Below are 27,614 nucleotides of genomic sequence, written 5' to 3'. Positions count from 1 at the left end.
GTTGTTAATAAAACGTTTACTTTCAGCTTAAAGTCAAAGCAACCCTTAGCAACAAAAAGAGGTAGGTCGTTCCACCTAAAAATAACGAGCAAACCATAAAATTCCAATCTTTAGTTTCATTGGGATATAAATAACAAAATAAAAACTAACATTAATTTACGGAACCCGGTGATTCAATGTCCAAACGTCCATATAAGCTGAATAAAGGCCACAACCAATGTCAGTCGAAAGAAGTGCGCGTGAGCATCTGACGCTTTACTAGTTTTTAAAATTATTTTTAAGTTTTTTTTTTCCAAAATGGCTTCAGCCTTAATCAAGTTCAGTGCCTTGTTGATGCTGGTCGGCGCCTGCGCAGCTGATGTCGGTTAGTAAATTTATAAAAAAATCATGCAGTTTTTTGTCTATGTTATTAATCTTATAATTATTTTTTTTTTCATAAAATGGTACATAGGCCACGCATATTCTGCATTTCCATAAATTTGTAAACACAATGCAGAAACAAAACGACATTTTATTTAAATCATAAACAATTAATATCCCGCAGAATATCTGTGTCAAGTCCAAGATGATTCAAGTGGACGTACAGGTATTAAAAAGAATAGTAACTACTGCTCTATAAAACATCTCATTTAGGCCCAAGGTGCACAATGGTTTATGACTGTTAAACTGTATTATCAATATAAACTGCACAGTGCAGGTCAAAGTCAAACAGTTCTAGATTAATCTTGTTTATAAACATGAAATAACAATGCCAACATATCAAAAAAATCGGTATCTACTTTAATATATGAAGCAATAAAGTTGATTTTAAGTTTAGGAGCCTAGCAAAGAAATCTGCTGGGAAACTGATGTTTTTTATATGTAGTTAATAGTTAGATCGGATATAATAAACCATAACTACAGAATGCAAAAAAAAGCAAACAATTATGGCATACTTTTCCAATTACAGAATTTACCTAACACCTCCATAACTCATACTCATACGTAATCTATAGTTCCATACTGATAATATGAATCTGGAAAGTTTGTTAGTTTGAACACGCTAAGGTACTTCAGGAACAACTGGACTGAATGTTAGAGGCTATATACGAATATGCCACCGACGCTGCGGTAGGCCGCTAGAATTATTGATATAGTTGCGATTAGAAAATACATTAATTTTATCATTAATATCCGTCTTTCAATAATTAAGATTTAATAGCGATTTAATCTTATAGCAATAAGCTGTAACAATAACCTATTAGAAGTCCATTGTCCATTATTACAACATTCAATTTAATTTTTAAAATAAAACTAGAAACGTTTTATATATAGCTATGTAGGAGCTATAAATAAATAAAACGCAATCGCAAATATTTCTTATGGTACCAAGTTTTATATTAAGTTATCTACCCACAACATTTGGAACACTACACTTGCCAAAACATCGAATAATTTTTACATTCATTATGTTATCATAAACAAAACCATACAAATAAACGCATTCTAGAAAATGCCACGTATGTTCTGCATTTCCATAAATTTGTAAACACAATGCAGGAACAAAACGACATTTTATTTAAATCATAAACAATTAATATCCCGCAGAATATCTGTGTCAAGTCCAAGATGATTCAAGTGGACGTACAGGTATTTATTATGAAGGTTATATTGATGACGTAAGCAAGCAATATTTCATTCATGTTATGTCCACAGTGAATTGACCAATACCAAAATAGTTCTAGAAACTCCGAAAGCGACGTAGACGACATTTTAAGGGCTTAAATAGGGATTTATAATAATGTTAGCACATAATTGTATACAATATACTTTTTATCTTCACTGCTTTCTATATCTATTCCAAAAAAAATTCTATGTGTATCAGAAGTCTTGACCGAGACCGAATTGAAAATTAATTATTGTTGCCATGTTGAATTTAAAAATATTATATCTTAGTAACGGCTAACGTATACAAACGTTGAGGTATTTCTAATTTATCGCACCTTGTTTATAGCTATACCATGTTATTATTATGTAGGTTTCGTCTTGATCCGTGTTCAACCGGTCCTTTTCTATATGCCCTAACTCGTCTGGTGACATGCCAGGCTGTGACACGTCGTACTCTAGGAAACTAAGTAAGAACGAATAGCAGAGCGATGACTTTTGTTTTTTTTTCATAGCGAGGACTTTTTTTCCTTTTCGATAGCCAGGACTTAGGCAATATTAAACTCTTATATAGCAGACAACATTTTGGCGCCAAACATTTAATGATAATAATTTTGCTTTACATGCATTAAAGCAAAGTAAAGAATATCAAGTAATTTCCAGCGGAAAAGTTGTTCGTGCCAAACTAGAAAATTTTGGTATTAAATAGATTCAATTCAGTAGTCATATTTATAATCTGTCTTCGACTACAGAGACCCTTAAATATGATCTACTATATTCTATAAGAATAAACCTCATTGGGAATATATTATTTTTTAAATAAACTTTTAGTCGGGTCTCTACCACAGATCAAATTGGTTATAACTAAGTACACAATATTCAATATTTTATACATTATGTAGTAAATAACATATTTTCATAAGCCATATAGACACTACTTAGATAACCCTGGTAAAATTACTTACGAGTTAATCAAGATAAAATGAATTAACAATTATTTTATGATCAAAATCGTCGGAAGTTCTTAGATTCAACCTTCTAAAGATGAACAGCTTTATCCGTTGTTCTAAAATTATAAAAAATGCGCTGAAACAATTAAGTAATCGTAATATTTACTTTCACTTTTATGCCCAACAACCTATTTAAGCTTTTTAAAAATGTTCTGTTGCTACCATACCATGTACCAATCGTTACTAACAGAGCTTTATCAAAAGAGTAAATTCTTGTAATTTTAATACCGGATACAACGTGGAAACGGTAACAACACATAATAAGCAATTATTCGAATTATATAAATCTCCATACGCTTGTAAACAATGCGAATGGAGTAAATTACAATGAATCATTGCGGATCTGTCTGGGCCTGATCCAAGATCCCATTAGGCCTTCGACATTAAATCATCTAGCATTTACATGGAGATATATGTTTTCCGTTCTCCATATTACGATATATAAACACAATTTAAGTCTTTGTTGCAAGTTATTGTTACCCCGATTAAGTCGTAACTTATAATGTCTTCGAGAATTTTATCTCTATTATTAATGGCTTTATTACCTCATTGTACAAGATTGATGAAGGAAAAATTTTTCCTAGTCCTTGTTCCTTTGCTCAATCACTTTTCCGAAACTATTTTAGTTGGCAACAGTACAATTTAATAATTGTTGTTTGGAATTGGGATAAATTTAATAAGATGCATAAAGGAATTTGTTCGAAAAAATATTTTAACTCTGTTTATCTCTTTGATTATCTTAAACTATCAGTCGAATGAGATTTTTTTTCTGTAATCGAAACTAGTTTTTTTTGTAATATTAGAGCGGGCAATCGAGCTGGTGGTTTGTATAATAAGTGTAAGCGATCATCGGTCATGAACCTTTGTAAATGTGTTGCCCGCTTTTAAGGGGTAAGGGATAAAGAAAGGATCGAGGACAGGAATAAAATAATGGGAATAGTGAGGAAAATAAAACGGAACTCCGGCTCCCCCAAATGCCGAACGAAAAAAAAACCATTTACATGTTAGTGAGAAATAAAGAAGTGCACGACTCCTACAATAATAACTTTATTGTTTATATTATGGAGATTTAGATAAGATATCAAAGGTCTATAACATTCGACATTTCAACTTAGACATATTTCTGATAACTTTTGCTCTATTTATTCCGCTGCAATAGAGGGAAAAAAAGAATGATGCAAGTAACTCTCATGAATGTAACTTAAGTATCAACCAAACACAGTGGTTCACAAATATTTTTTTAATGTAACAATATATAATATAACACTTATAACTTCTCTCTTATTTACCTCCTTCCATCTTTACTTTTAGTAGGTAAGTTAAGATTTAAAAATGCATATATATATCATACTTTTAGGCCTTAAAACATGCTGCCTTATAAAATTTTATGTGATGACACGCTACTTGTATCTATATTTATTGAGCATCGAATGATAAAAGTTTGTTAAAAAAGTAAACGAAATATTAAGCACCGTCAAAGTTTCATGACAATACATTCTTTAAAGTATGATGCAATCTTTTGTTAATCTGGTTTCTTACTTCCATTGAACTGCCGGAAAACAAATATGATGTTGTCATTAAAGCAATTTAAGTCTTATTTTACGCTTTGTTATAATATATCAGAATTAAATGTAATTTTAACAAGCGGATGCAATTTTTTATGTGTGTGAGATTAAACCACCGAATTTTTAACACAGAAAAGCATTACTATACAACATATAATTACATAGAATGTTAAACTATATTATATGCCTTCAAAAAGTCCCCCATCCCAGGAAATTTATTCTCTTCCTTATTCCAATCCTTATTGTTTATTCACTAAAATTCTAAGTGACAAGACCGCCCAAAAAATTTGCCTGATACAATCTCTTTAAACCATTTTATTTTTAAGTTATCTATCTTATACAATCTTTTTGAATAGTTAAATAAATAAATAAAATTGGCAAATATTCATGAGCGGTCACGCGACCGAACTGGGGTCTGGGCCCGAAGTCATGATCTCAATTGGTTCGTAAGACGTGTCAGAATGGTTTGACAGATTTGGTATTCTAATATTTATGATGGTCATGGTGTTCCACTGAAAAAACAATTTAATCGCAACTAAATTACCATAGGAAACTTATGTCATTAATAATTTGATTGTAATCGACTGTCCATTGAATCGTAATGTTGTGATATTTTACTTAATTGAAACTTAGACTAGGGCCCAGCTCCTTTGCAAACCATACAGAACCAAAACAATGGAGACAATACTTCGAAATATTATTAATAATGCGTAGATAAATTGTGGATATATAAAAATGTCAGATTCTTAAAAAATATGCAAAAAGAATGATTTGATGATTAATTTCAAAACAATGTAAACGGATCTACCAAGGTTCAGACCTTGACCCCATCCAGGACAGCATTTCACACGTTGTGGTTATTTTTGCCATACACATATACCTACTTACATATACGTGAGTATGTCATATAAAGTTGCAAGATTTCTTTAAAACAAACATTAAATAAAGAGTCGGTTGACTGACTGAGTTTTAGTGACTTTTGTTTGAAATTTCTTAAAATGATATATTTTGAGGTACGAAAATGTTAGAAAATGTACCACTGAATTAGATTTGTTAAGTTTGAATAATGTAATTCATTCAAACCCTTCTTTAATTAAACATTACTTTTATCACATACGTATTGTTCATACACTATAATCATATATATAGTAAACTATACAAAGCTCAAGTACTACAGGTACTACCTAATAAAAAATTATAGATTGCGAATATATACACTCATTCATACTCGAACTTTATTAATAATTAATGCTTTACAATGAGAGTGATTTGGATAATTTCCTTACACAGGTGAAGTGTTAGCAAGCCAGAGTCCAGTGACGGAAGTATGCCTGGGTTGCATATGCCAGGCGGTTTCGGGTTGCAAGCAAGGCTTACAATGTGATGGAGACGCGTGTGGCCTCTTCCGTATCACATGGGCGTATTGGGCTGATGCCGGGAAACCCACACTCCCTGGACGTACTATTGACTCCCCAGATGGTAAACCCCTCTATTCCCTATCTATACAAATATATAATATTTTAAACTGAAAAGTTTGTTTGTGTGAATGTTTACTCAGGAACTAACCAATTTTAAAGGTTTGTAATCCCCGAATAGTGTATACAGGTATGTACAGGCGAAGCCAGGGCGGTCTGCTAGTTATTTATAATATGCGTGTGATTTCTGATATACACATTTATTAACTGGTCCACTTATCCTGTTTACGCCGAAATATACAAAGAAATAAGAACGATGTCATTCCAATGAATTATATCGCTCAACAACGTATATTCCCAATATGAAAGGTCATGTTCTGAGAAGGTATAACCAAAAATATCAGTACATTTGGCAATGAACCGAAGGTGACCGGTGGTGCCAAGGTTCATCATTTTCTATATCAAAATTTATTTCCTCACTTAGTATTTATTATACATCACTGCAGTATTGTTTCCTATATTTACAAAAATCCTTAACAGTATTAGGTAATAAGATTATAGTTAAATAATGTATAGTTAAATAATCTAAACCCATACATACAATGAATGTAATTTTTTGCCCTTTATACAGATTTTTCTTTATATTTTATTAATAACTAGCATTCCGCCCGCGGCTTTGCTCGCGTAGTCACGGGTAAGATAGACTCGGGGGGTTACCGACAAAGTTCCCGTTCCCGTTAGATTTCCGGGATAAAAACTATCCTATGTCCTTTCTCAGGTCTAAAACTATCTCTGTACCAAATTTCAACATAATCGGTTCAGCCGTTCTTGAGTTATAAATAGTGTAACTAACACGACATTCTTTTATATATATAGATAAGAAAATGCATATTTTAATGAGCATTCAATAATTCATTTTTTTTACGTATTTCCAGCATACGCCAGCTGTGCCAACGATCCTCAGTGTGCTGCCCTCACCGTACAGGGATACATGAGGCGTTTCGGACAGGTAACATTTTATTCTTACAATTTCCTTATCTTTATACTATATAGAAATACCACCAGTTATTTACACCACAGATTAGTTAAATATGCGTGACAATTATGTATGAAATATCTAGTATAGTATTATGTTATCCGTGGTAACGTACAATGAGAGATTTGACCAACAAGAGAACTGACTGCCTCGTTGATACAGTGGTTAACGTCTAGAATCGAGGGGACCTGGCCTCATTTCCCGGCGGGGATTAACGAGAAAAATGTCTCGATCTGGGTGGACACAGAAGACTAATCACCAACTAGCCTGAAAGGAAAATCGATCAGTGATCAACGAATTCATAATGCATCTGCCCTTTATCCCATGAGTTTACATTCATAAAGGGGTAATTTTACATAGAACTATTTATAAATAATTATCTCATGTGAATAAACTTAGGAAATCCCTAACAATAATAGCGCCTACATCCGTGTACGAAAATAATTAAGGTGTGTACAAACCAGTAGAAATATTAACATAATATCGTGGCATTGTCATTAAAATTTGCATACAAGTCGATCAGTGACATCATCTGTAAATATCATTGATACACGCGTAAATAAAAACAATTCAGTTTAACTTTTTTATAACTCCATTGAACACTGACGTGGTGAACTTCCAGTTCTGGTTCTAGATGACCTTTTAGTAAACCTAAATAAAATGTCAATACGCAATAATTTTCTTTAGGTATAATAAACTATTTTATTTATGAGTGTTTATCAAGAAGTATATACTACAATAATAAACCTTTACCCCTAATATTTAAGGGGTCAATGCTTATTCCTTTCCGTGTTTTTTTTTTTTTGTAAAGTAAATTATTGTTTATTTTTTATTTATTGTTTTATGAAGGAAAATATTAAATATAAATTCATCACAATTGTCCGCCCGTCAACAACATGTCCGAAACGAAACTATCAATTTTCTTGTAAGTTTATGAAATGTTGATTTTCCAGGACTGCAACAACGACGGTGTAGTAAACTGCTACGATTACATGGCAATCCACAAACTGGGAGGCTATGGATGCAAGGGCGATCTACCGTTCCAATACGTCAATGTGTTCCAGCAATGTATTGCAGCAGTTGCAGCTCACCAAGGATAAAAGTTGCCATAACGAAAAAATCATACACGACGAACTTTAGTCTTTAGTCATAATCATGTCAATAAAAAAACTAATGAACGAAATGGCGCCAAAAGGCATAAATAATGTGACAAATTAAATAATATAAAAATGAATGTAAAGATTATTGAACTGTAATGCGATACGAGTCTGTAAATTTAAGGAATGTATTAATTGTAATTAGTTAGTAAGAAAATTATAATTAAAATATATTAAAATACGTAAACATTTTTAGACTATATTTATTGAATCTTACTTATTAATTGCGACATACAATCATCTGTTTATTTTACAAAAACCTATTCAGGAATCTCTATTTCATTTATAAATTCTGATCTAATCACTCCATTCTCACACTCTAAACACTCCATTTTATAACAGATTTGTAAATATTCTTTCTACTCCAGTTTAAAGCGTACTTGGTGCTCTTCAAATTATTGTTTTCAAATATAATAAAGCCTATAAGTTGATCCTGTATTGGTCTATCACCATTTTGTCAAAATCTTGCCAGCCTTGTGGATTTAACGTGATCAACTCACGCACATACAAACTGATATTCAGATAAACAGAAAAATATACTCACCATTGTCTATAAAACAGATATTGCATAGCTATAATTACTGAGTGGGAAATGGTCTGGGTTTAGTGTTTTATTATATTAAGTAAATATGAGTAGGTACAAAATACACAGGTTGAAAGCTAATGCGTTAAAAGACACGGAAATATTAGGAAACGTCGATCACTTCTACAAACCTTGTTCAATTGACAAAATTTGAGTACGTTTATTTTGTAGAAAAGAGAAAACTTCTCGTCATTTACTAATATTATCTAAAATTGCTAAAAAATTAATGGATTTTCAGAGCACCATGTTAACAGATTACCTACCTATAAATTACAACACATTTCTTTACTACTTGGCTGATTACATTCAATCTAGGCATCAAAGACACTAAAAATTTTAAATTAAATTGGGAAGAAACCACACCACACCAGCCAGAAGATCGGCGAAAGAGTAGCCTGTGTATGTCACTGTTTCGCTCGGTGAGTGGGGAAGCTCGAGGCCCATATCCTTTTCATTAATTATTTTTTCCTTATCCCACAAAAATGGGTAACGTGATTACAGTGATTACAACTGTCCATGGACGGTGGTGATCGTTTACCATCAGGCGAACCACCAGCTACTTTGCCCGCTCTGACATCTGACAAAAATCAATATCGAACTTCATTAAAATAGGTCCTTATTATTATTATATATTAACTTCATTAAAGTAATGTAATAATAAAAATTAAAATAAATTAATTGAAAAATTACACAAACAATTAATAATCATAAATAAATCCTAAAAAGTGCAAACATTTTTAATCCATAATCTCAACGACCTTTTGTAATGTGATCCTCTTGCACACGGATGTGACAATTCGATTGTAATCACCTTCAATTAACTGTTCTTAGAAACAAACGTGTGCATTAGTTCTTCTACATCATTTATTAATATTCACTTGTGTCTAACTCAGTATTGATCACTCGATCGCCAAACTACGATAGGGCGTTACTGAATGGTTTTTACTTACATTTTTTACATCTTCGAAGAACCACAGTAATTGTTGTTTTTGTAACGCGTTTTGAGAACATCTCATTATGTCATCAGCTTTCATTGAAATCAGTGCTCAATTTTCAATTACTATGTAGGAGCATGAGTTAAGTAATATATTTCGTGATTTATTTTATTATAATTTTAGTCCAAAATGCATTTACAAGTGCCAGTGTTAATTGTACTTATAAATCTATGTTACAGTGTTGTTTTTGGTGAGTAAACGTTTGATTGCATAAGTGATAAATTCATAAAATCAAAAAATTCAATTATAGGTACTGTATAGACACGATTTATATATGTCGACGAAACTGTTTCAAGTTAGCCTCCTAATAAGGGAAAAGAAACATAGTACCATGAAAGGATTTAAAATATTTTTATAAACCTGTCTGAGAACCTAAGACCGATACTGACGTAAACAAAACATCTTTTACATTTACACCATAACATATTTCTCATCCAGTTCTTTAGGATACTTTGATATTCAGTCAAGACAAAGGAATTTTTTTATCATTTATCATCAAATCATTTTAATATACAAATTACACAAAAACATACAGAAAAAGAGGAAGTGTGGTTGTTAAACTGTGCTACCAAATATCTATCTCCCAAAGCAGCAGCTTCCAAATGCGCTCTCCCCTAAAATTTATAAATAACTAGCTGCGCCCGCGGTTTCACCCGCGTAAGTCTGTATACTGTAGGAATATCGGGATAAAAAGTTGCCTATGTGTTATTCCAGTTGTCCACGTACTAAATTTCATTGCAATTCGTTGAGCAGTTTTTGCGTGAAAGAGTAACAAACATACACATACACGATTTTAAGAAATTGTAGAGGCTCAACTTAATATTAAATTGTTATTTTAATATAGGCAAGCTCTGGACGATAATATTAGATAACTTGTTTTTATGTGTTACCTTTGTTACTAAAATAATACTCGCACTGTAAACATAATAAAAAAAAAGATGATGATATCATCCCTAAAGTTTCTATTCATGCCGCGACGTAAATTTTCGTCTGCCACTCACGCAGCTAAATAATGGCAAAGGTCAATTAATGAGGTTTTTAAACGTGTTCAGGTATTTACGTGACAAATCTCAACGAATCCTGTATTCGCTGTCTGTGTCACGTGGCCGGCTGCGATCTCTCCCACACTTGCACTGGGGGCTATTGTGGCCCTTTCTACATATCTAGGGTATACTGGGTGGATGCTGGGAAGCCGACTCTACCTGATGACAATCCCGATAGGAAGGAAGGTGAGGACGTATACTGTTTGAACTCTGACCAAGCTAGACTTATTGGTCATAGAAACACATTATTGTAGAGACCGCAAATAAAATGATCGATCTGATTTTTATTTGAATGGTTACAAAACTATTGACCATTAATATAATACAAATACAATAGATTTTTTTTTCATACGGAAAATGTATACCTAAAAGCAATTAATAAAAAAACACTTTCTGGGATTGAATTTTAAAATTTTTAAGACGTTCAAGTTTCATAAAAATGTAATTTTTTATACATAATTATGATGAATATAGAATATGACATTTATTAGAAAATAATTATAGGCCGGTATGTGTTATATGTATTTGTAATTTCTTTTACAGCATATGAGGACTGCGCCAGAGACTATTACTGCTCGGTGAAAATTATTGAAAACTACATGGCTAGATTTGGGAAGGTTAGTTTTGAATAGGTACTCATTTCTGCCCTTAATATAGTTACACTATAATAGAAACGCCCATTTTAATTATTTAAACGATATTTAGATATCGTTATCAAATGCCATAGCTTGAACACACTGACCAGCAGAACACTAGATCAAATCAATTGATCGTAAAAAATTCAATGTATGTTTATGTCCTTAAAAAAAACTTGTTTTTGTATAAGTACAAACACGCGATGGATGTGTGTGAAATATATCTGATCAACTTGCTATACACAAAATTGTTATGCTGCATTCTCTAGGGCTCTCTCTCTCTCACTTTAAAATCATTTTTATACGTAACAAATTTAGGGAGGACACGGCGGTAGAGTAGGAAGCCTCCTCAAAGTCCGCCCATAGCAGCGCGACGGCATCATCCCCACGTATCGTGGATAACTGCAAGCTTTCAACACTTAAAAAACAAGTTAATAAACAAATAAGTTCCTCGAATATTTCAGGATTAATCCGACTTATTATGAACAAATCTTACCCCACGTTTTAACGTTTACCGAACGTATTCTTAATTCTTTGTTATTATGTATTTTATTGACAGGATTGCAATGGAGACGGTGTGACAAACTGCTATGACTACATGATGATCAACCATCACGGAGGAAGGGCGTGTTCTGAGCCTCTGTTCCTCAGCCCACTTGGACTGCAACGCCTCAAGTTGTTCCAGCAATGCCGTCTTAATTAATTATGTACTGATTAAAATAAGCTGATACGAATTATAAATTTATTAGTATTTTAATGCTCTAAATAATTTTAAAATTTTAAGGTTTTGTATGACGTTAAAAACTACTTATGTTAGATATAATAAAAAAAACCTAAACATGGAATGAACGAAATTGATGATACCTGAATGTAATAATATATGAACGTCCGTTGAACATAGTAGTTCTTAAGATTAGCGCGACCAAACAATCAAACAAATTCTTCAGCTTTATACCATTAGTATAGATTTATCTTTACATGCCAAATTCTAAAGAAGTCATGAATAAAATTTACAAATAGATTCTCTTTTCTACAAAAATAGCAAATTTTGCCTTTAGCTTTTCCAATAAGAGGAATATTAACGGGTTAAAAAAATACATGTGTATAAAAAAATATTTTATTTTTTTTATTTCGGTACCTAAAAACTTAACAAACACTTATTCGCTTAGCTATGACGAAAACTAAACTAGTATATTCTAAAACCTAGAGATCGGTAGATTAAATAAACTTAATACTTAATTTTAAATCTACTTAAAACTTCCAAAGTTTGTATATTATGACACAATATGGATTATTCTCTGAAATCTTACGATTTGTTGAATATGAAAATATTATACATAAGTTATGATTAAAAAATTAACTCCCTGAATACCTAGTAATATTTTTTATAATTGTACATAAAATATTGTCTAATAAACTTTAATTATACCCTGGCGACTCTATTAGCGCTTTTATTCTTTACATTTTTCAATAATATAGCGTACACAAAACACGAAAATACGTTTCTTTTTGCCAATTACAACACCTACCAAAAATAAATCGTGTTAGTTGATTAAAATCATCACATGCCTATTTTTTTTTTTTTTCAAAATACGCACAGTCGCACATGAATAATGTTAAATTAAAATGTAACGAGTGGTTCTGGAGATTGCCACTGCTCAGTGTCCGTATCTTCATCCGATTCGCTGGAGAAATTAGCCTGTAAAATAAAGCAATTTTATCTACCTCGCTACTGGATAATACATGTGAAAAAAATCGACATACCAGCTGAGCCACACGATTGCATCTACGGGCAAAAGCAACCGATTTGTTATGCTAGAACCTACATATAGGTACTTGGCAGTTGCCGAGTATCGTCAAAATCTATTCAATTGATTTTACGTGAAAAGTTTAGTTACGAAGTTAGGTTAGGTACGAAGGAAAGTTTGTCGGTACGAAAAGGGCGGCAAAGCACGGTCTGCGTTACAAGTGTTTATAGGTGACCACTTATTCTTTAAAGTCAGGTAGACCACTTGCTCCTTAGCTTGCTTTGCCTTAAAAAAATCTGTACACAAACTTTCTGTTTTGTAATATTCTACTATTACATTGATGTATTGTATTATCACAGGTAATGTAACTAGTAGTAATCTGTGATATTAGTAAAAGAATCAAACAATCACAGCACAATCTGTCCAGAAAAAAAAATTTCTGTGAACTTTGCTTTCTTGGCTTATATCCAGCCAGCGCTCGAGACTCTTTTATTATTTCCAAATAAAAAAGAAAAAAAATGTTTTTATTAGATACATTTCCATAAAAAATAAATACTCATCTATCTCCATCATTATTTTGTATACAGCCAACCATAAGTCTTTTTTTGTAAGATTGCTGTTAGCCCAGGAGGTCTTCTACACTGTAGACTCTACTCTACACAGTGTACTTCTATACTGTATACACCAAAGAGTAGTATAATAAGACAGTTAGTATACACTGTAGAATCAACAGCGTAATAAGCATTACGAGGAAAGTATACACACTTACCCATGGAGTAACTCTGCGCCTTCCACCAGATTGTAGTGAAGTTGCCTCATTCGCCTGCCATGCCTAAATAAAAGATCGATTTTATTAGTGTGTTATCTGTAATTTTTGTGATAAACAATATTAAAAATGTGCAATTTGTGTAATATTGCACATTGATAGCCTGTTCGTGGAATGTTTTACACAAATTACGTTGTAAAGATAGTCTAGTTTTAGTAGAAGATAAAGGATCCAAAAGTTTGATCATTACAATTTTCAGATAAATTTTTAGGAGTAGGTACCAACCAGTAACAACCGGCCATGTACTAAAATATTTTGAAATACAACTGTGAAAATGTTTCTGATTGATTCGTAAAAGCTATAAAAATAAACAACCCTAAGTAAATCCTACCTGATATGCGTCATTAAAAGCGTGTGCGAGGGAGAGAGCAAGCGCCCGAGCCTGTTTCCGTCTCGCACACACAAACACGTGCACTATGTGCGTCTCGCTCGCACCTCCCGCGGATTTTCCTTCAACGACGGCGAAGACACGGGCGTTTGCTGCGTCAGCAGAGCAATAGGAAATCCTGAAAAGCGATTTTGAACATAAAATCACAGCATTCTTGTAAGAAAATGTATGTATAAATTGTATCCGTCTGATCTGCTTCAAATATAACATTTTCTCAGCAGGTATAAAAGTTAAAATATTAAACATTTACAATTATTAACTACTTACCTATAAATTGATACACTCAATACATTTTCTTGTGTATCAGCGTCAGATACAATGATGCCTTTCGAACTAATGTCAAGGTTTACTTTCTGAAGCTTTTTGTTAGCAGCTGGAATTTAATAATATATTATTTTAGATACCAACAACAGATGATTATATAAATAATTGTTTATTATTCATCGGATTGTAGTGGTGTCTCTTAAATGAAATTAATTTAAAAGTATTGCGTATAAATCAGCTCTGCCCGGCTGAAGTCGAGAATACTCTCATAAAATATCACCTATATCAGGTATATCACCTTATACACATACACCTGATCTAGCTTTCTATTGGTAAAAGAATTCTCAAAAATTGACTTTTGTTTAAGTAAGTCTAACGAAACATATAGTTAAACTTGAAATATCTAAAACTAAATAGTAATCCATTAGTAGTAAACGTACTCTTAGCGGTATGCAAAGCGGAGCGCACAGCGAGAGCGGTAGCGGGCGCGGAGGCGGCGCGTTCTACAGGCGCGATGCCAGCGTATCTCACATCTACCTGTCCCTTTCCGTTCGACGCGTCTCGCCACCATCCATCCCCTTCGCATTCAGCTAGGGCCCATTCTTCGCATAATTCTAGAAAAATACAACATATGTACAGTGTAATCTTAATGTAACAACCATCAATATACCGAATTAAATAGACACATCACATACGTTTGAATATTAAAGTTCTGCCTCTCTACTGTAGGTTATCATCGAGATTTATGCACAGCCATGGGACTTTATTATCTTCTATCAATACAGTCAATACTAGGATTAGGAGTTAAGATTAGATAATCTTAACGCTCATATTACTTTTTAGATTTTTTTTGGCAAAATATGTAAGGAATTGCATTAAAATATCAATCGAAGTCAGACACCACTATCATTATCTCGAAACAATTATAACATTCCCCGATATAAGTCAACCTTTGGTAGACGAATGTGGGAAATACGCAATAAAATTTGCTATCAAACTACGTAGAAAGCGCATCACATCAGCGGCCAGACGATAAGTTAATCATGCAGCTGCTGTTTCCACTGCTGTGATTATCTTATTATTTATTGACGTTTAATTTCCCGTTATTTATAATTATGCTTGACTAGCTGGAGCGTGGATTCACTCGCGTGCTAATAGGTATACTAATACCAAATCCAGACCATTATCTACTACTACGTGCTACGCAGATAGATAGTCTCTGTATCGTTCTTTTCTCTCGAACATCTATCTAACCTCCTTCGCCAGCCTTATAGCAAAATACAGTTCGACCTTCAATTTCATACCCATTTATTTTCAAGACACGATTTAAGATTTTATACCATATAAATTTTTATACCTGATCCAGTATACAAATAAATGTTTGATACCCCTAAACCCAAAAATACATATGTTGACACTACGGCATGTCATGGTGAGCGTCCTGAGCGGACATAAGTAGAATACAATAAAAGTTCTAGTAAACTATAGTAAAAATCAATTTAAAATTAAATATTGAACTTTATATATGTACTCTCAACCGCATAAAAAACTGTATTAAAAATATGTTCAACACTGAACACATAAACAAACATTTTATATCAAAAGTATCATGATATCAACTTAATTAATGAACTTCATTAATTTTACGTTGTTTATTTACGCAAACCAAAACAGTTAATCTGCATAGTAAATGTATGTGTTTCAAACCTCATCATAGGCTTGCAATAACTCAGGGGGTTTCGTAAAAGCTGCGCAAGATTAATACCGATTATAATAATTGTAGACTCATAGGCCATAGCCGATAAGAGTACAGCTTTCTATATAATAACATTCCTCGCAAATGTTTATTGAATTTACTTTCAAAGTACTTTTATTTAACTTTTCATAGTTTAATACATACAATTATATACACTCTCTTAACATTGAAAATATGCTTTACTTCTATGTGTTACTGACTATACATTCACGATAATATACTTGGAACAAAAACATTAAGTATGAAACAATTTAAAAGCTATTGGACACTTTTTAATAGTTTTAATAAAATAATCACCCGAAGCTCTACAAGGGATATCTCATTTTTCATTTTCTTACTGTTCGTTATGTATAACATCCCACATCATTACATAGTATAAAACAAAGTCGCTTTCTCTGTCCCTATGTCCCTATGTATGCTTGAATCTTAAAAGCTACGCAACGGATATTGATAGTTTTTTTTAATAGATAGAGCTGTTCAACAGGAAGGTTTATTAATATGTATAAGATCTATTAAACTACTCCACATTTAACGCGTGCAAAGCCGCGGGCAAAAGCTGGTTTTTAAAAAAACAAAAGTACCAGAGCCTTTCTCGTACGCATTGCCGTTATAGATCTAAATCTTATTTTGATGCGTTTATATTTTAAATTATATTTGCGCGTACGTTTATCGAACATATTATCTAGGTCAGACCAAATGATAGCATAAATAGGCCATAGGTCATATATTAGGCGCAAACTTCACCGCCTCAAACCCGTCTAGCGATAACTCCGATTTAGTTCAGTGTATATTAAAAGCGTATTTACTATTTTATCGCGTGTTTTTTGTCGGTGCGTCTATTTCGATTACATTATCATAGCGCGATGCTGGATGCACTAGGTATATGCCTATATACCTAATTACTTGATGCGCAATTTGCGTTATTAGAGGAAATTCCTATCGTTTAATCCAATAATTTTACGACACTATAGTAGGACTAAGGAAAGACACGGGTAAATTTCATAAAAATTTAACATGACGTTGTTAGCAACTATAGTTATTACATGGAACAATATTTTAAAAATGACCATGAAATATTTTACAGACTCTCCTAAACAAAAGTTATGTGAAAAATTCACAACAAATAAGAGAGAGTAAATTGTGACACGCAATTTGAATTCAACATTAATAAGAAAAATAAAATAAATGTAACAGCAAAAATTTCAAAATATTTACGCCCTAGCCGCGTCGCCTAAAGGTCGTAATACGCATGATATGCTATCCATACTATGACGATCTAGATCCTAGAATATAAATGATATTGCAACATAAACAATTACCATTTACGCAATCTGTTTAATCTTGTGATCATTGAACTGCTCGTCAATAAATCGTGGATGAAGCTGTTACAGCAATAAATGTAACGTTCGAACACCTTATGATAAACGGCTAATGACATCTGTTATAATTACGTTATATTTTTTTCCGCATGTAGTAATACTTGACTTGTGAACTTTTATTGGAATGTAATGTGATTGATGACGCTGGAATACACATTTCACTTAAATACATGATGTACCTAGATTTTATGAATGATCTAGAAAATCATTAATAGCTAGAGAAATCGTGGTATCAAAATGTAACAACGTTTATAAGGAAACATGAGGCATTACGATTAATTTTATCTGTTAAATAGTTTATAATTTGTTAATCACTCCGTACTTACTAAGACGGTAATGTTCAGCAATTCCCTATATACTGAATTTTTTTGTTCACTAACTACTCGTCCCGTCAAGAATCCAATAATAATACAATTAAGCTTATAAAATACTTAAATTTTTTAAGCGCTACCGAATATACAGAAAACATCCTATTCCCTAGTATTTCTAATAAATATATAAATTAAATATAAATTCCCTAGTATCTTTTAAATGCGAAAGTACCTCCGTCTCCCTTTTCTTCACGCCTAAACCACTCCAACTATGTAAACAGGAGCAAAACCGAGGGCGAAAACCTAGTACATAATATGTCTGCCTCTCTCTTCTTCACTCTTAAACTACCGAAGCGATTTGGATGAAGTAGGTATTTTATACACATGGATTGATATTAGCATATATAATATATTATATTCTTACTCCATCATACCATACAAGATTTCTAAACCTTATCCTCTGCCACCTACGGAAGATATAAAAAGTAGGAAATTTTAGCAATAGATAATAATAAAATAGCTATATTATTAACGATTACTGATTATACAGTATACTATAAAAATAAATTATGCCAGGCGCACTATAAGTATTTAAACATATCGATTATAATAACCCAGCGATATAATTTAAATTGCAAAATTACATTTCAATCGCTCGAAACTATATGGATTTGATGCAATTAAGAAAATGAGTTTTTGAAAGACACAATAATGGCGCACTTTATGCGCGGAAAATTGCTGAGTAGAATCTATGGCGTTTTATGCAAGGATTTCGAATGAAATGGTGATAGAAAGGTTCGTGAAAGATATCCCATAAAAACAATAGTGGTAAAAAATCAAGTATTATAACACAGTTCTGTGAAAAGTTGTGAGATCCATGTAATACCCAAACGGTTATTTATATATTTAAACCCTACTTGATGGACTTTTTGTCTGAAGTTATTACCTAATTAGCTAATCTAACAATATCTTTGAGAGTAATATAAATATATATTGAAAATCTATTGTTTTGTTTAAAAAAATAACTCTGCCATAGATTGAAATTCTACTATTTTTATATATCTACAGAATATACGAATTTACCCTAAACGGACTACCTACTTTTCAATTCCGACTTGCTCGGTGTACATAGTAACACTTTATTAATTTTCTCTTTAATTATCTATGAATGCATTAAGCATGATCCCATTAAAAAAGAATGGACTGGTAAAAGCGTACTAACCTAACCTAACATGATATCAAAAATAGTTCCAATTTTAAAGCACGCGATACCTGAAATACTTATGAAATCTGAGCAAGCGTCAAAAAAAGCTAAACTAAAACTACTTCTTATAAAAGCCACTTTCTAATACTAGATTACTATAATATTCTTATTTTAATTTTGTAGACACTGTTAAGTAGTTAACATTTACGGATACAGACATGACGGGTTTTTTCTCTTCACAAGAATGAGTGTAAGGCGTGGTGCTTAGTGAGATCTAATTCCTTAGTAATTAGAGTGAAATCTGCCCGTGTTGTGTAAAGCCTTAATAAAATCTTATATGGCGCGAAGAAAATATTACTGTGAACTACGATGACCGAAAAGTCCTCATTTAATGAAAAATCTTTGTAAGCTTATGGAAAATATATACATTAATTTGTATTACGTTATATTTCATATAAAATACTTATACTATACTAATAAATAATCACATTTATAAATAACAGGCTTACATTCGAATTTATGGTTTAATTATGTGATATTCTTCTCTGTATGAAAAAATTGTTTAATTAATTAGCTACAACAAGGAATAATACATTTTTCTGAAAATTAGTATATTAAATTAAATGTATACTTACTTTTGTGTTTCGAATTATTTTTCCACATTCTTCGTAAAAGGGTTGTCATTGTAACTTTATTTAATCTGCGTAAAAGAGACGATCAACTTTTCCCGCGCACGGTCTCCAGATAACTGCAATGATGCTGCGTACTATGTAGTCTGTAGTACAACCCCTACTTAGCACAACGAGATCGTTTACAATAATATGTATTACATTAAAAAATATATTAAAACATAAGCACTTATGTAAGGTAAACGAACTAGCTGTATATACTTCCGATTAAAATAAGATACATTGATTCGTTATTATTAATTATATAACAGGGTTATTTGTTAAATACATAAGAGATATATGCATGCATTTATTAAATAACCATCTTTCCGCCCGCGGCTTCTCTCGCGTGAAAATCAAAATTTGCCTGGTAGATTTTCGAAGAAGAGGCAGTATATATGACATTTATGATTTTAATTACTATAGATTCGTATATTTTGCCAAGTATTTTTTGTAACAAAAAACCTTCACTTGTAGTAACTATTATAGTATTATGTTATCTGTCCTTATAGAAACTTTTTACCACGAGCAAATGTTTCAATCCTACGAGTTTTAAAACGGCTTATAGGACAACGTTTAGTAAGAAATATACTTTCGTCTTTCTTTTTTACATAATATATATCTATATCTATTGTAAAGGCATGCCACCTTTATTATTTTTGCTTGAAAAATCCAAAACAAAAGAGAATCCAAGAATTTGATCAATTGCATGTGATTACATCAGAGAAAAAAAATAGCGCTTGATATTATGTAGGTAGGTAATTCCTACTGGATGAAATTTTCTCTTTGTTTCGATCCTTACTATGTATAAATGTTGTTGAAAACTGCAGCCATTATAATGCCGTTTATTTTATGAACATATTAATCCACAGGTAACATTATACTTTCCTGCACTAGATATCTATCATATCAAACATTTCCATTATCTATGCTAATATTATAAAGCTGAAGAGTCTGTATGTTTGTTTGTTTGTTTGAATGCGCTAATCTCAAGAACTGTTGGTCCGAGTTGAAAAATTATTTCAGTATTAGATGGCCCATATATTTAGGAAGGCTATATATGTACGACGGGCGAAGCCGGAGCGGACCGCTAGTTTGAAATATAAATGAACTAGCTTCGGCTTCGCTCATCCGTTAATAGCTGATGTGACGAAGTTGCAGCTTTTTAATCATGAAAGAATTATTGAAATTGTTGCAATGGTATTGGTGTAAAAACGTTACAAACATACTAAAATACAAAAGGTTCCTATTTGTAATATTAGTGTAGATTGAGACTATGACGCCATCTATAGGAAATGGCAGGCATATAACGTAAAACTTGAACTTGCTAATTAATTAAAATAGGCACTAGTAAACTTATTAGCCCATGAATTAAGTCTTATAATTGTGATTTCTCTGTAATCTAAATTACATTTTTTATATTTAAATGTAAGAATCATTGTTTGTTTGGTTTTTAATTTCACTATAAAATCTTTGTCTGTAGATGCAGAAACCTACTTGCAAACCATGACATTTTTAAAATACAGAGTAATAGGGTGTACTATAGTTGTTAGCAATATTTAAATATAAAATCAAAAAAATGCAAGAGTTTGTACGTACTCAACGAATTTGAAATGAACTAATGCAAGTATCTACATTCGGCCGTAATTTCTGACGCAACATGGGAGCTTTGCCTGCAAATTAAGTTTAAGTCGACCGCACCTCACTTTTTGCTACCAAATAATTACGAATTAATTTATTTATTGTCGTGTTCTGAAATGTCAATAATTGCATACTTCATCGGCACTTCTCTTGATTTTTCTTAGTAAATAGCAATTTTCATTATTATGAGTTAAAAAATATTCAAAACTAACGGAACAGTAAATTTAAATCGGTTCATTCCTTCTGGAGTGACATCAGATAACTTTACCATACACAAACTTATAATACCTCGTCGTTTTGCAATGGGAGTTAAAAATAAGCACTTCGATAGATAGGAAAAATTCGGAGACAGCGGGGAACAAACATAAAATAATACTTTAATACAGTTATTACTCCTATAGGATCAAATTTGACACACTTTAAAAGTAAAACATACGAATTTAATTCAAACTTAGTAGTTTTTTACATTTTTATACTATATTTGTTATTAAAAAATTAAACACTTAACTTCATTATACATTAGATACAATTAACTAAAGCCATGGCACTCAATTCTCGGATAATTTAATGCCTGACAATAATTTATTTATTGTTTATTATTATGCAATTTCTCAGTGATGTTGGTAGGGTAAGGGTGGGTAGGGTTGTCTTAGACTGTAATATATATCAGAGTATTCTGTGGAGTGTAGTCAGCTCCTTACTTACTCTTACATGATTGGTATGCCCACAATTTTTCCGTTATATATTTCCACCACAATTCAGTATTAAATGAAACCAACACATCCAACTTCTTTCAAGTCATTTATTCTGCATAGGCAATTCATTCTTCAAAAATTATTTTTTCTCCCCTTACACTTTCAATAAGCTTAATCATAATACAAAAAAAAAACAAATTAAATGTATGTTTTATATGAGTGGTATTTGAATGTACCATTTCACTACAAAATATCAAATTAATTTAAAAAAGTTACAAATTACTCGAAAACATTATCCATAATACTGGACCTTAACAAAAAATTGCAGCAGACACGTATGTGGACATTCACATGTATAATAGCAATTCAAACAAACCAGTGTAGCTCATAAAACTGGAATGTTTTTATTTCGTAGGTATTTCTGCGTCTAGCTACTACGCTGAGAGACCACCGGAATCGTTTAATTGTTAATTAATTAATTCTAACATAAATAAGTAAATTTTCAGGGCTATTTATATAAATTTAAAGTCTCTAAATTCCGAGTACTGCTTCAGGGCTTACTGTTCGGTATTTTACCCTACTTAAATCAAAAGAAATATGGTACAGGTTATTGATGCATAGGTACATTAATAAAACACAAATATTAAAAATAAATCTCATTTATATGCATTTAAGACTAATAAATCAACACATTCTTAAAAATTATAAAACAATATAATGAACTAATAATGTTACATGGAAACACAAAATGATACAGCATTAACTGAAATTTATACAATTTTTGGTTTCATCTTTCAAATTAGTTAAATGCATCTAAGAAATTAAGTACCATACAAGAAATTTAATGGAAATTGATGAATAACCAAGTTTAATAATTTTGTTACATTATAAGTTTGTATTTGATTTACTACATAAGATGAAATAGAGATTTAAAAACATGATGATAGTATAAGGCAGGTTTTATAAAGAAACTTTTACCTAGAAGCATTTAACGAACCTATAATAACTTGGTAATCATGAAAGAAAATGTAAAATGATTAATAAATCAATGAAAATGGTCAATAAGATATGTATTACATTTTAGTAGCATCAACATAAATTTTTCAACATGGTCAAAATAAATCCTTCAATAAAGCATTTCATATGACAAATACATCTCTGCTGTAAATCAAATTTATAAAACTGACAAACACAAAAGAAATGCTGTAGGGAACTGAATATACCATACAAGACAACTTGATTCCTCTAACACAACATAGCATCATAATGTGAGGTACCAGAATTTAGAAATAATGAGAAAAATAACAATACTTGATTTTTGGAATATACTTACGAAAGGGGATGAATTAGAATTGCTTTCTTTTTTTATGTCTTTCGAAATTATAATGAATAAATGTTACAATGTACGCTTATTATCTCAATTCATATAAAATCTGTTTATTGCTACTTATCATAGTCAATGATAATTAGTCTTTCCATTTATAACATAACTTAAGTCATAAATCTTATGTTCTTAAATATAGGCAGCTTGTTTTCAACAATGTGTAATATTTCTTAGCATTATGTATTAATTTAAATTATTAAAAATTAAAGATTGCCTCTGAAAGTCATACATTTTTCTTGTTTAAAAGTTTTATAATGTGATGTACATAAAAAATTCCTAAAATTGTAGGAATCATTATAATAAACTGTATAATATTATGTATTCAGTTCTAGAAAAAAACAATTAAATACTATTGATTGAATTAGGTCCATAATAATGTAATATCAGTATGGAGATAGTTTTACCATATTTAAAACAATTATTATCTTTTGCAATACTCTACAACAAATGTACAGATGATGACAGTAATATAATGGAAATTTTCTGTGCTCTTCTGTTGTATTATAAATCTGAATATAAATAATTAGGTCATAGGCATCCTTAGTCTTTTAGTTATATAAAATTATTGCAGAATGTTGTATGCAGGTAAACAATATATTAATCATAATTTGATTACTTACATATTTTAAAGTTTATGTACATTTTATATATTATTATGAACCACATAATACTATAAAATAAGTTAAATTTATACTATTTAACCTACTTACTAATAGTGAAGGACCATTTCTTTAATCTATAAATATCTAATAAAATCACTATATTTCACTTTTTACATTAACAGTCTTTTCAGCCATTGCTTTAGTTGGAGCTTTGCCTGTGGGCTTGATGGAGGGCTTTACTGTAGATCATTTCTTTTTCCTATCCTGTGTACATTTAGGGCAGTACCATTTACCTTTAGGCTTAATCTTAAGGTCTACGCAGGCAAAGTGGAACCATTCTATGGGGCAGTCTGGGTTGTCACAACCAATCATTTCACCATATGACACTTGATGACAAAGGCAATAAGTTGGCTCATTGGGATCAACAGGCATATCCAACACATCACTAGGATGGGTGATGCCAGCCACTGAATCCAAATCAGCGTTCTCCTCAGGTTCCTTTGCGGGATTCACAGCTGCAGCAGTTCCTTTCTTTTGAGCCTTCTTTTTAGCTGCAGATCTACCACTTGCAATAGCATCTTCTTCGCTAGACGCACCTGCGCGTTTTTTCTTTCCTGTTGTTGTAACAGATTTTTCACTGCTCTTATTCTTCTTCCTTCCCTTCTTAACTGTAGTTGGAGTAACTTCCTGTTCTGTAGCTGCTTGTTGCGCTGCTCTAGAGCTCATTACTTTCTCTTGTATTTCGGACTCAAACCGCGCGAGGTCAGAGTCAAGGCGCCGTATGTGTTTATCTACTAACTCATAAGTTTGAATAGCAAGCTGCACTTTATCATCACCATATTCTTTAGCTTTATTAAAAAGCCCTTGAATGGTATTTACTTTTTCTTTCTTAGTTTCCTCGTCCATCTTTGGAATATTTGGTAATAATTCATCAGCCATAAGATCGATTGTTCTCATTAAACCGTGAGCTCTATCGTCAAGATCTCGCATTAATTTAAAGTTCCTTTGTAATTCTATCGGCAAATGCTGAAGACTATCAAGGTAGTGCTCTAAATAAAGAGCTGAAGTCATTTTGCAATATTTTGAATTACTTTTCCCTCGATTTTATAAATGATGACAGTTTGAAAACACTGTAAAACTGGTCAGAATTTTTTCTACAGGCTAAGAAATTTAAATCTAGATAATACTTCAGTAATATACACCAACGTTTTATACACAAAATACTTAATTAATTACAAAATTAAACAACGAATTTCTTATCGACTTGAAAATGAAATTGTAAGTAGACAATAGATTGCAGAGTGCTGAGTATAGACTCTATAGAGTATAGATCACAGAGTACTTATAATTTAAACAGACAATTGGCAACATTTTAAAATTTTAAACTGTTTCTTTTTTTATCAAAAGTAGATCAAAGTAACAACATCTATATTAAATTAAATAAATTTTGTTATCAAAAATAAGACTTGGCTTAAAAATGTCATAAACAAGCCATTAAATCTTTGAAAAAAAAAAACAACATCTATATTTTAGGTTTTACATATCGTTTACTTCACTAATTCTAAAATGTCGTAATCGTCAAATGACTTCATTTAAACGGAGGATCACAATCATAACAATCTTTCCTGTGCCTAAACAACAACAAAGTACAACTAGGATTACAAAAAAGTTGACAATTATAACTTTTGTAATCACAAGCCAAACTTTGTAAATATTCTATATCCCAAATCTATTCGATTGTTTTTAAATTTCTTAAATTGAAAATTTTTCACAACTCGTTATTAATTATGATTAACAAAACAGTCACTTGAATATTTCACAAAAATGGCACTAGTGTATAGACATATAGAATCCTATCCTACTAATATTTTAAATGCGAAAGTTTGTAAGGATGTGTGTTTATTGCTCTTTCACACAAAAACTACTGAACCGATTGCAATGAATTTTGGTACGTAGACAACTGGACTACTGGAAGAACATATAGGCAACTTTTTATCCCGATATTATTACGGGACACGGAATAACGCGGATGAAACCGCGGTGCGAAGCTAGTATACAATATAGATAGAACAGAGACGATTTTTTGTATCTAAGTGGGAGATTATAGATTGCGAATGTTTTTAGGGACTGCAGATTACAAAATTAGATGCCTAGCCGTAGTATTTTTCTACTCTCTGGATATCAGAGTAAGTAATGTACTACGGTAGATGTCGTCTAGACATGTCTAGATAAAATTCACAAGAAATATATTTGGATTTAAACATAAAATGTAGACAGATAAAATTAAAACTGCCGGTTTTTTATTTTTAATAATTTTATTATATTAGCAAATAAACAAGATATAAAATATTTTCTTAATAGAAATGACGCTAGTCCAGGGATACAAGCACTTTTAGGTTTACAGATTGTTTTGTTCATTTTAAAATATGAATGCCTCTATACAAAGCACAACATACAGGCTGATAAACACTTGTGTGTCTATTTACAAAACATATTTAACAAACATAATTCAAAAGCATCATTTTTAAAACCACAAAACAATTACGCAAATAACGGAACGTAAAAATTTCAGCGATTATAATGACATATGGTCATCCGATTATTACAAACATTAAAAAATTAAAAACATTTAAAGATAAAAAAAATGCAAATAAATAATTAGCTTGCCAACACATGGCAATTAGATGCGTTTACACAATCTACACGATATAAAACATGCTTTTATGATTTCCTTAATCTATACTTTACATACTTAGCACTAATCGTGATCATATATATATACTACTATGCTACAAAACATCATACAATGGTGTATTACTGAATGCTTATGAGGGCATCATAATATAAATATGATTATACATTCTTTATTTGAAAATGTTTAGATATTTTGACAAATATTTAAAATACTGATACAAAATTTTTCGAGGTTACATTCTAAATAGATTACAAAATGTTATATGTGCCCAATGCAGCGTTATAATTGTGATAATTATGTTTAATTTGATGATTACTTTCTCACTTAATGAAATATTAAAAGGTAGCGTTTGTTTCATATACATTATTAATTAATGAAGGTACTTAAATGAACTTAAGCCTAACTACATACATCTAATATAAATTTGGTACACATTCGTTGCTCCTGTTACCATTTATAACAAACCATTGCAGTTGCAAGAACAACCCAACACTGTGGAATGCATAATTAATTAAAAAATGCTACTTTTCCATTCTATTTGTTTTTCATCTGCTACTAGGATTTCTATCTGTTACACAATATACTTATATGGAAGCTAAGGATACGTTTTGTGAATATTGGCACTAATTATGCAGGTCAATTAGAGAGGTCAAAAAAATCACTAATTTTAACTTATGCAATAGATTATAAATCAATCGTTTTTCATAAAATCTGACTGTTTATAATTCTATATAAATAAAATAAACAAGTACAAATCTCAAATAAAAAAGACTAGCAATGTCTTCATACAGCAATATTCATTAAACGCTTTGTAAATCTCACCACATAAATTAAAATATATAAAAATCTGAAACATGATTTCACAACCGCTAATAAAATAAATTTTAAAGACATATTTTCAACAAGCAAAGCACCATTCATTCAGATTGTGCTTAGGTGGGACAGGTATGAACAATGGCTAGTAAAAAAT

General features: G+C 31.4%; 4 protein-coding genes across 4 annotated transcripts; 2 read left to right on the top strand and 2 right to left on the bottom strand.

Annotated features, from left to right (window-relative positions):
- The first annotated feature begins 201 nt into the window (after positions 1-201).
- LOC119840051 (lysozyme-like) lies at positions 202-7,984 on the top strand. Its single transcript, XM_038366549.1, has 4 exons — positions 202-364; positions 5,510-5,698; positions 6,570-6,643; positions 7,624-7,984. The coding sequence occupies exons 1-4, from the start codon at positions 298-300 to the stop codon at positions 7,768-7,770; spliced, it is 477 nt and encodes a 158-aa protein (XP_038222477.1). The 5' UTR covers positions 202-297; the 3' UTR covers positions 7,771-7,984.
- A 1,292-nt stretch (positions 7,985-9,276) lies between these two features.
- Positions 9,277-12,119, top strand: LOC119840003 (lysozyme-like). Its single transcript, XM_038366488.1, has 4 exons — positions 9,277-9,595; positions 10,458-10,634; positions 10,992-11,065; positions 11,643-12,119. Exons 1-4 carry the CDS (start codon positions 9,535-9,537, stop codon positions 11,784-11,786), a joined length of 456 nt encoding a protein of 151 aa, XP_038222416.1. The 5' UTR covers positions 9,277-9,534; the 3' UTR covers positions 11,787-12,119.
- Positions 12,120-12,186: 67 nt separating this feature from the next.
- On the bottom strand, positions 12,187-19,753 carry LOC119840080 (low density lipoprotein receptor adapter protein 1-like). The gene is made up of 6 exons (XM_038366585.1): positions 19,595-19,753; positions 14,750-14,923; positions 14,313-14,418; positions 13,989-14,163; positions 13,601-13,663; positions 12,187-12,782 (listed from the first exon to the last, which is right to left on the bottom strand). The coding sequence occupies exons 1-6, from the start codon at positions 19,641-19,643 to the stop codon at positions 12,705-12,707; spliced, it is 645 nt and encodes a 214-aa protein (XP_038222513.1). The 5' UTR covers positions 19,644-19,753; the 3' UTR covers positions 12,187-12,704.
- Positions 19,754-22,619: 2,866 nt separating this feature from the next.
- LOC119840233 (inhibitor of growth protein 5) lies at positions 22,620-25,236 on the bottom strand. The gene has a single exon (XM_038366748.1). It carries the CDS (start codon positions 25,018-25,020, stop codon positions 24,196-24,198), a length of 825 nt encoding a protein of 274 aa, XP_038222676.1. The 5' UTR covers positions 25,021-25,236; the 3' UTR covers positions 22,620-24,195.
- Positions 25,237-27,614: the final 2,378 nt, after the last annotated feature.

This window comes from Zerene cesonia, chromosome 5 (assembly GCF_012273895.1).
Source record: "Zerene cesonia ecotype Mississippi chromosome 5, Zerene_cesonia_1.1, whole genome shotgun sequence".
NCBI lineage: Eukaryota > Metazoa > Arthropoda > Insecta > Lepidoptera > Pieridae > Zerene > Zerene cesonia.
This window is presented reverse-complemented; position numbering and strand designations above follow the sequence as displayed.

Coding starts and splice junctions, on each gene's coding strand:
- LOC119840003 (XM_038366488.1), top strand. CDS start 9,535: ATGCATTTACAAGTGCCAGTGTTAATTGTACTTATAAATCTATGTTAC. Junction 9,596..10,457: donor ATGTTACAGTGTTGTTTTTG/GTGAGTAAACGT, acceptor AAACGTGTTCAG/GTATTTACGTGACAAATCTC. Junction 10,635..10,991: donor CAATCCCGATAGGAAGGAAG/GTGAGGACGTAT, acceptor TTTCTTTTACAG/CATATGAGGACTGCGCCAGA.
- LOC119840080 (XM_038366585.1), bottom strand. CDS start 19,643: ATGACAACCCTTTTACGAAGAATGTGGAAAAATAATTCGAAACACAAA. Junction 13,664..13,988: donor CTTTTAATGACGCATATCAG/GTAGGATTTACT, acceptor TCTTTTATTTAG/GCATGGCAGGCGAATGAGGC. Junction 12,783..13,600: donor GGCGCAGAGTTACTCCATGG/GTAAGTGTGTAT, acceptor TTTATTTTACAG/GCTAATTTCTCCAGCGAATC.
- LOC119840051 (XM_038366549.1), top strand. CDS start 298: ATGGCTTCAGCCTTAATCAAGTTCAGTGCCTTGTTGATGCTGGTCGGC. Junction 5,699..6,569: donor TACTATTGACTCCCCAGATG/GTAAACCCCTCT, acceptor ACGTATTTCCAG/CATACGCCAGCTGTGCCAAC. Junction 6,644..7,623: donor ACATGAGGCGTTTCGGACAG/GTAACATTTTAT, acceptor TTGATTTTCCAG/GACTGCAACAACGACGGTGT.
- LOC119840233 (XM_038366748.1), bottom strand. CDS start 25,020: ATGACTTCAGCTCTTTATTTAGAGCACTACCTTGATAGTCTTCAGCAT.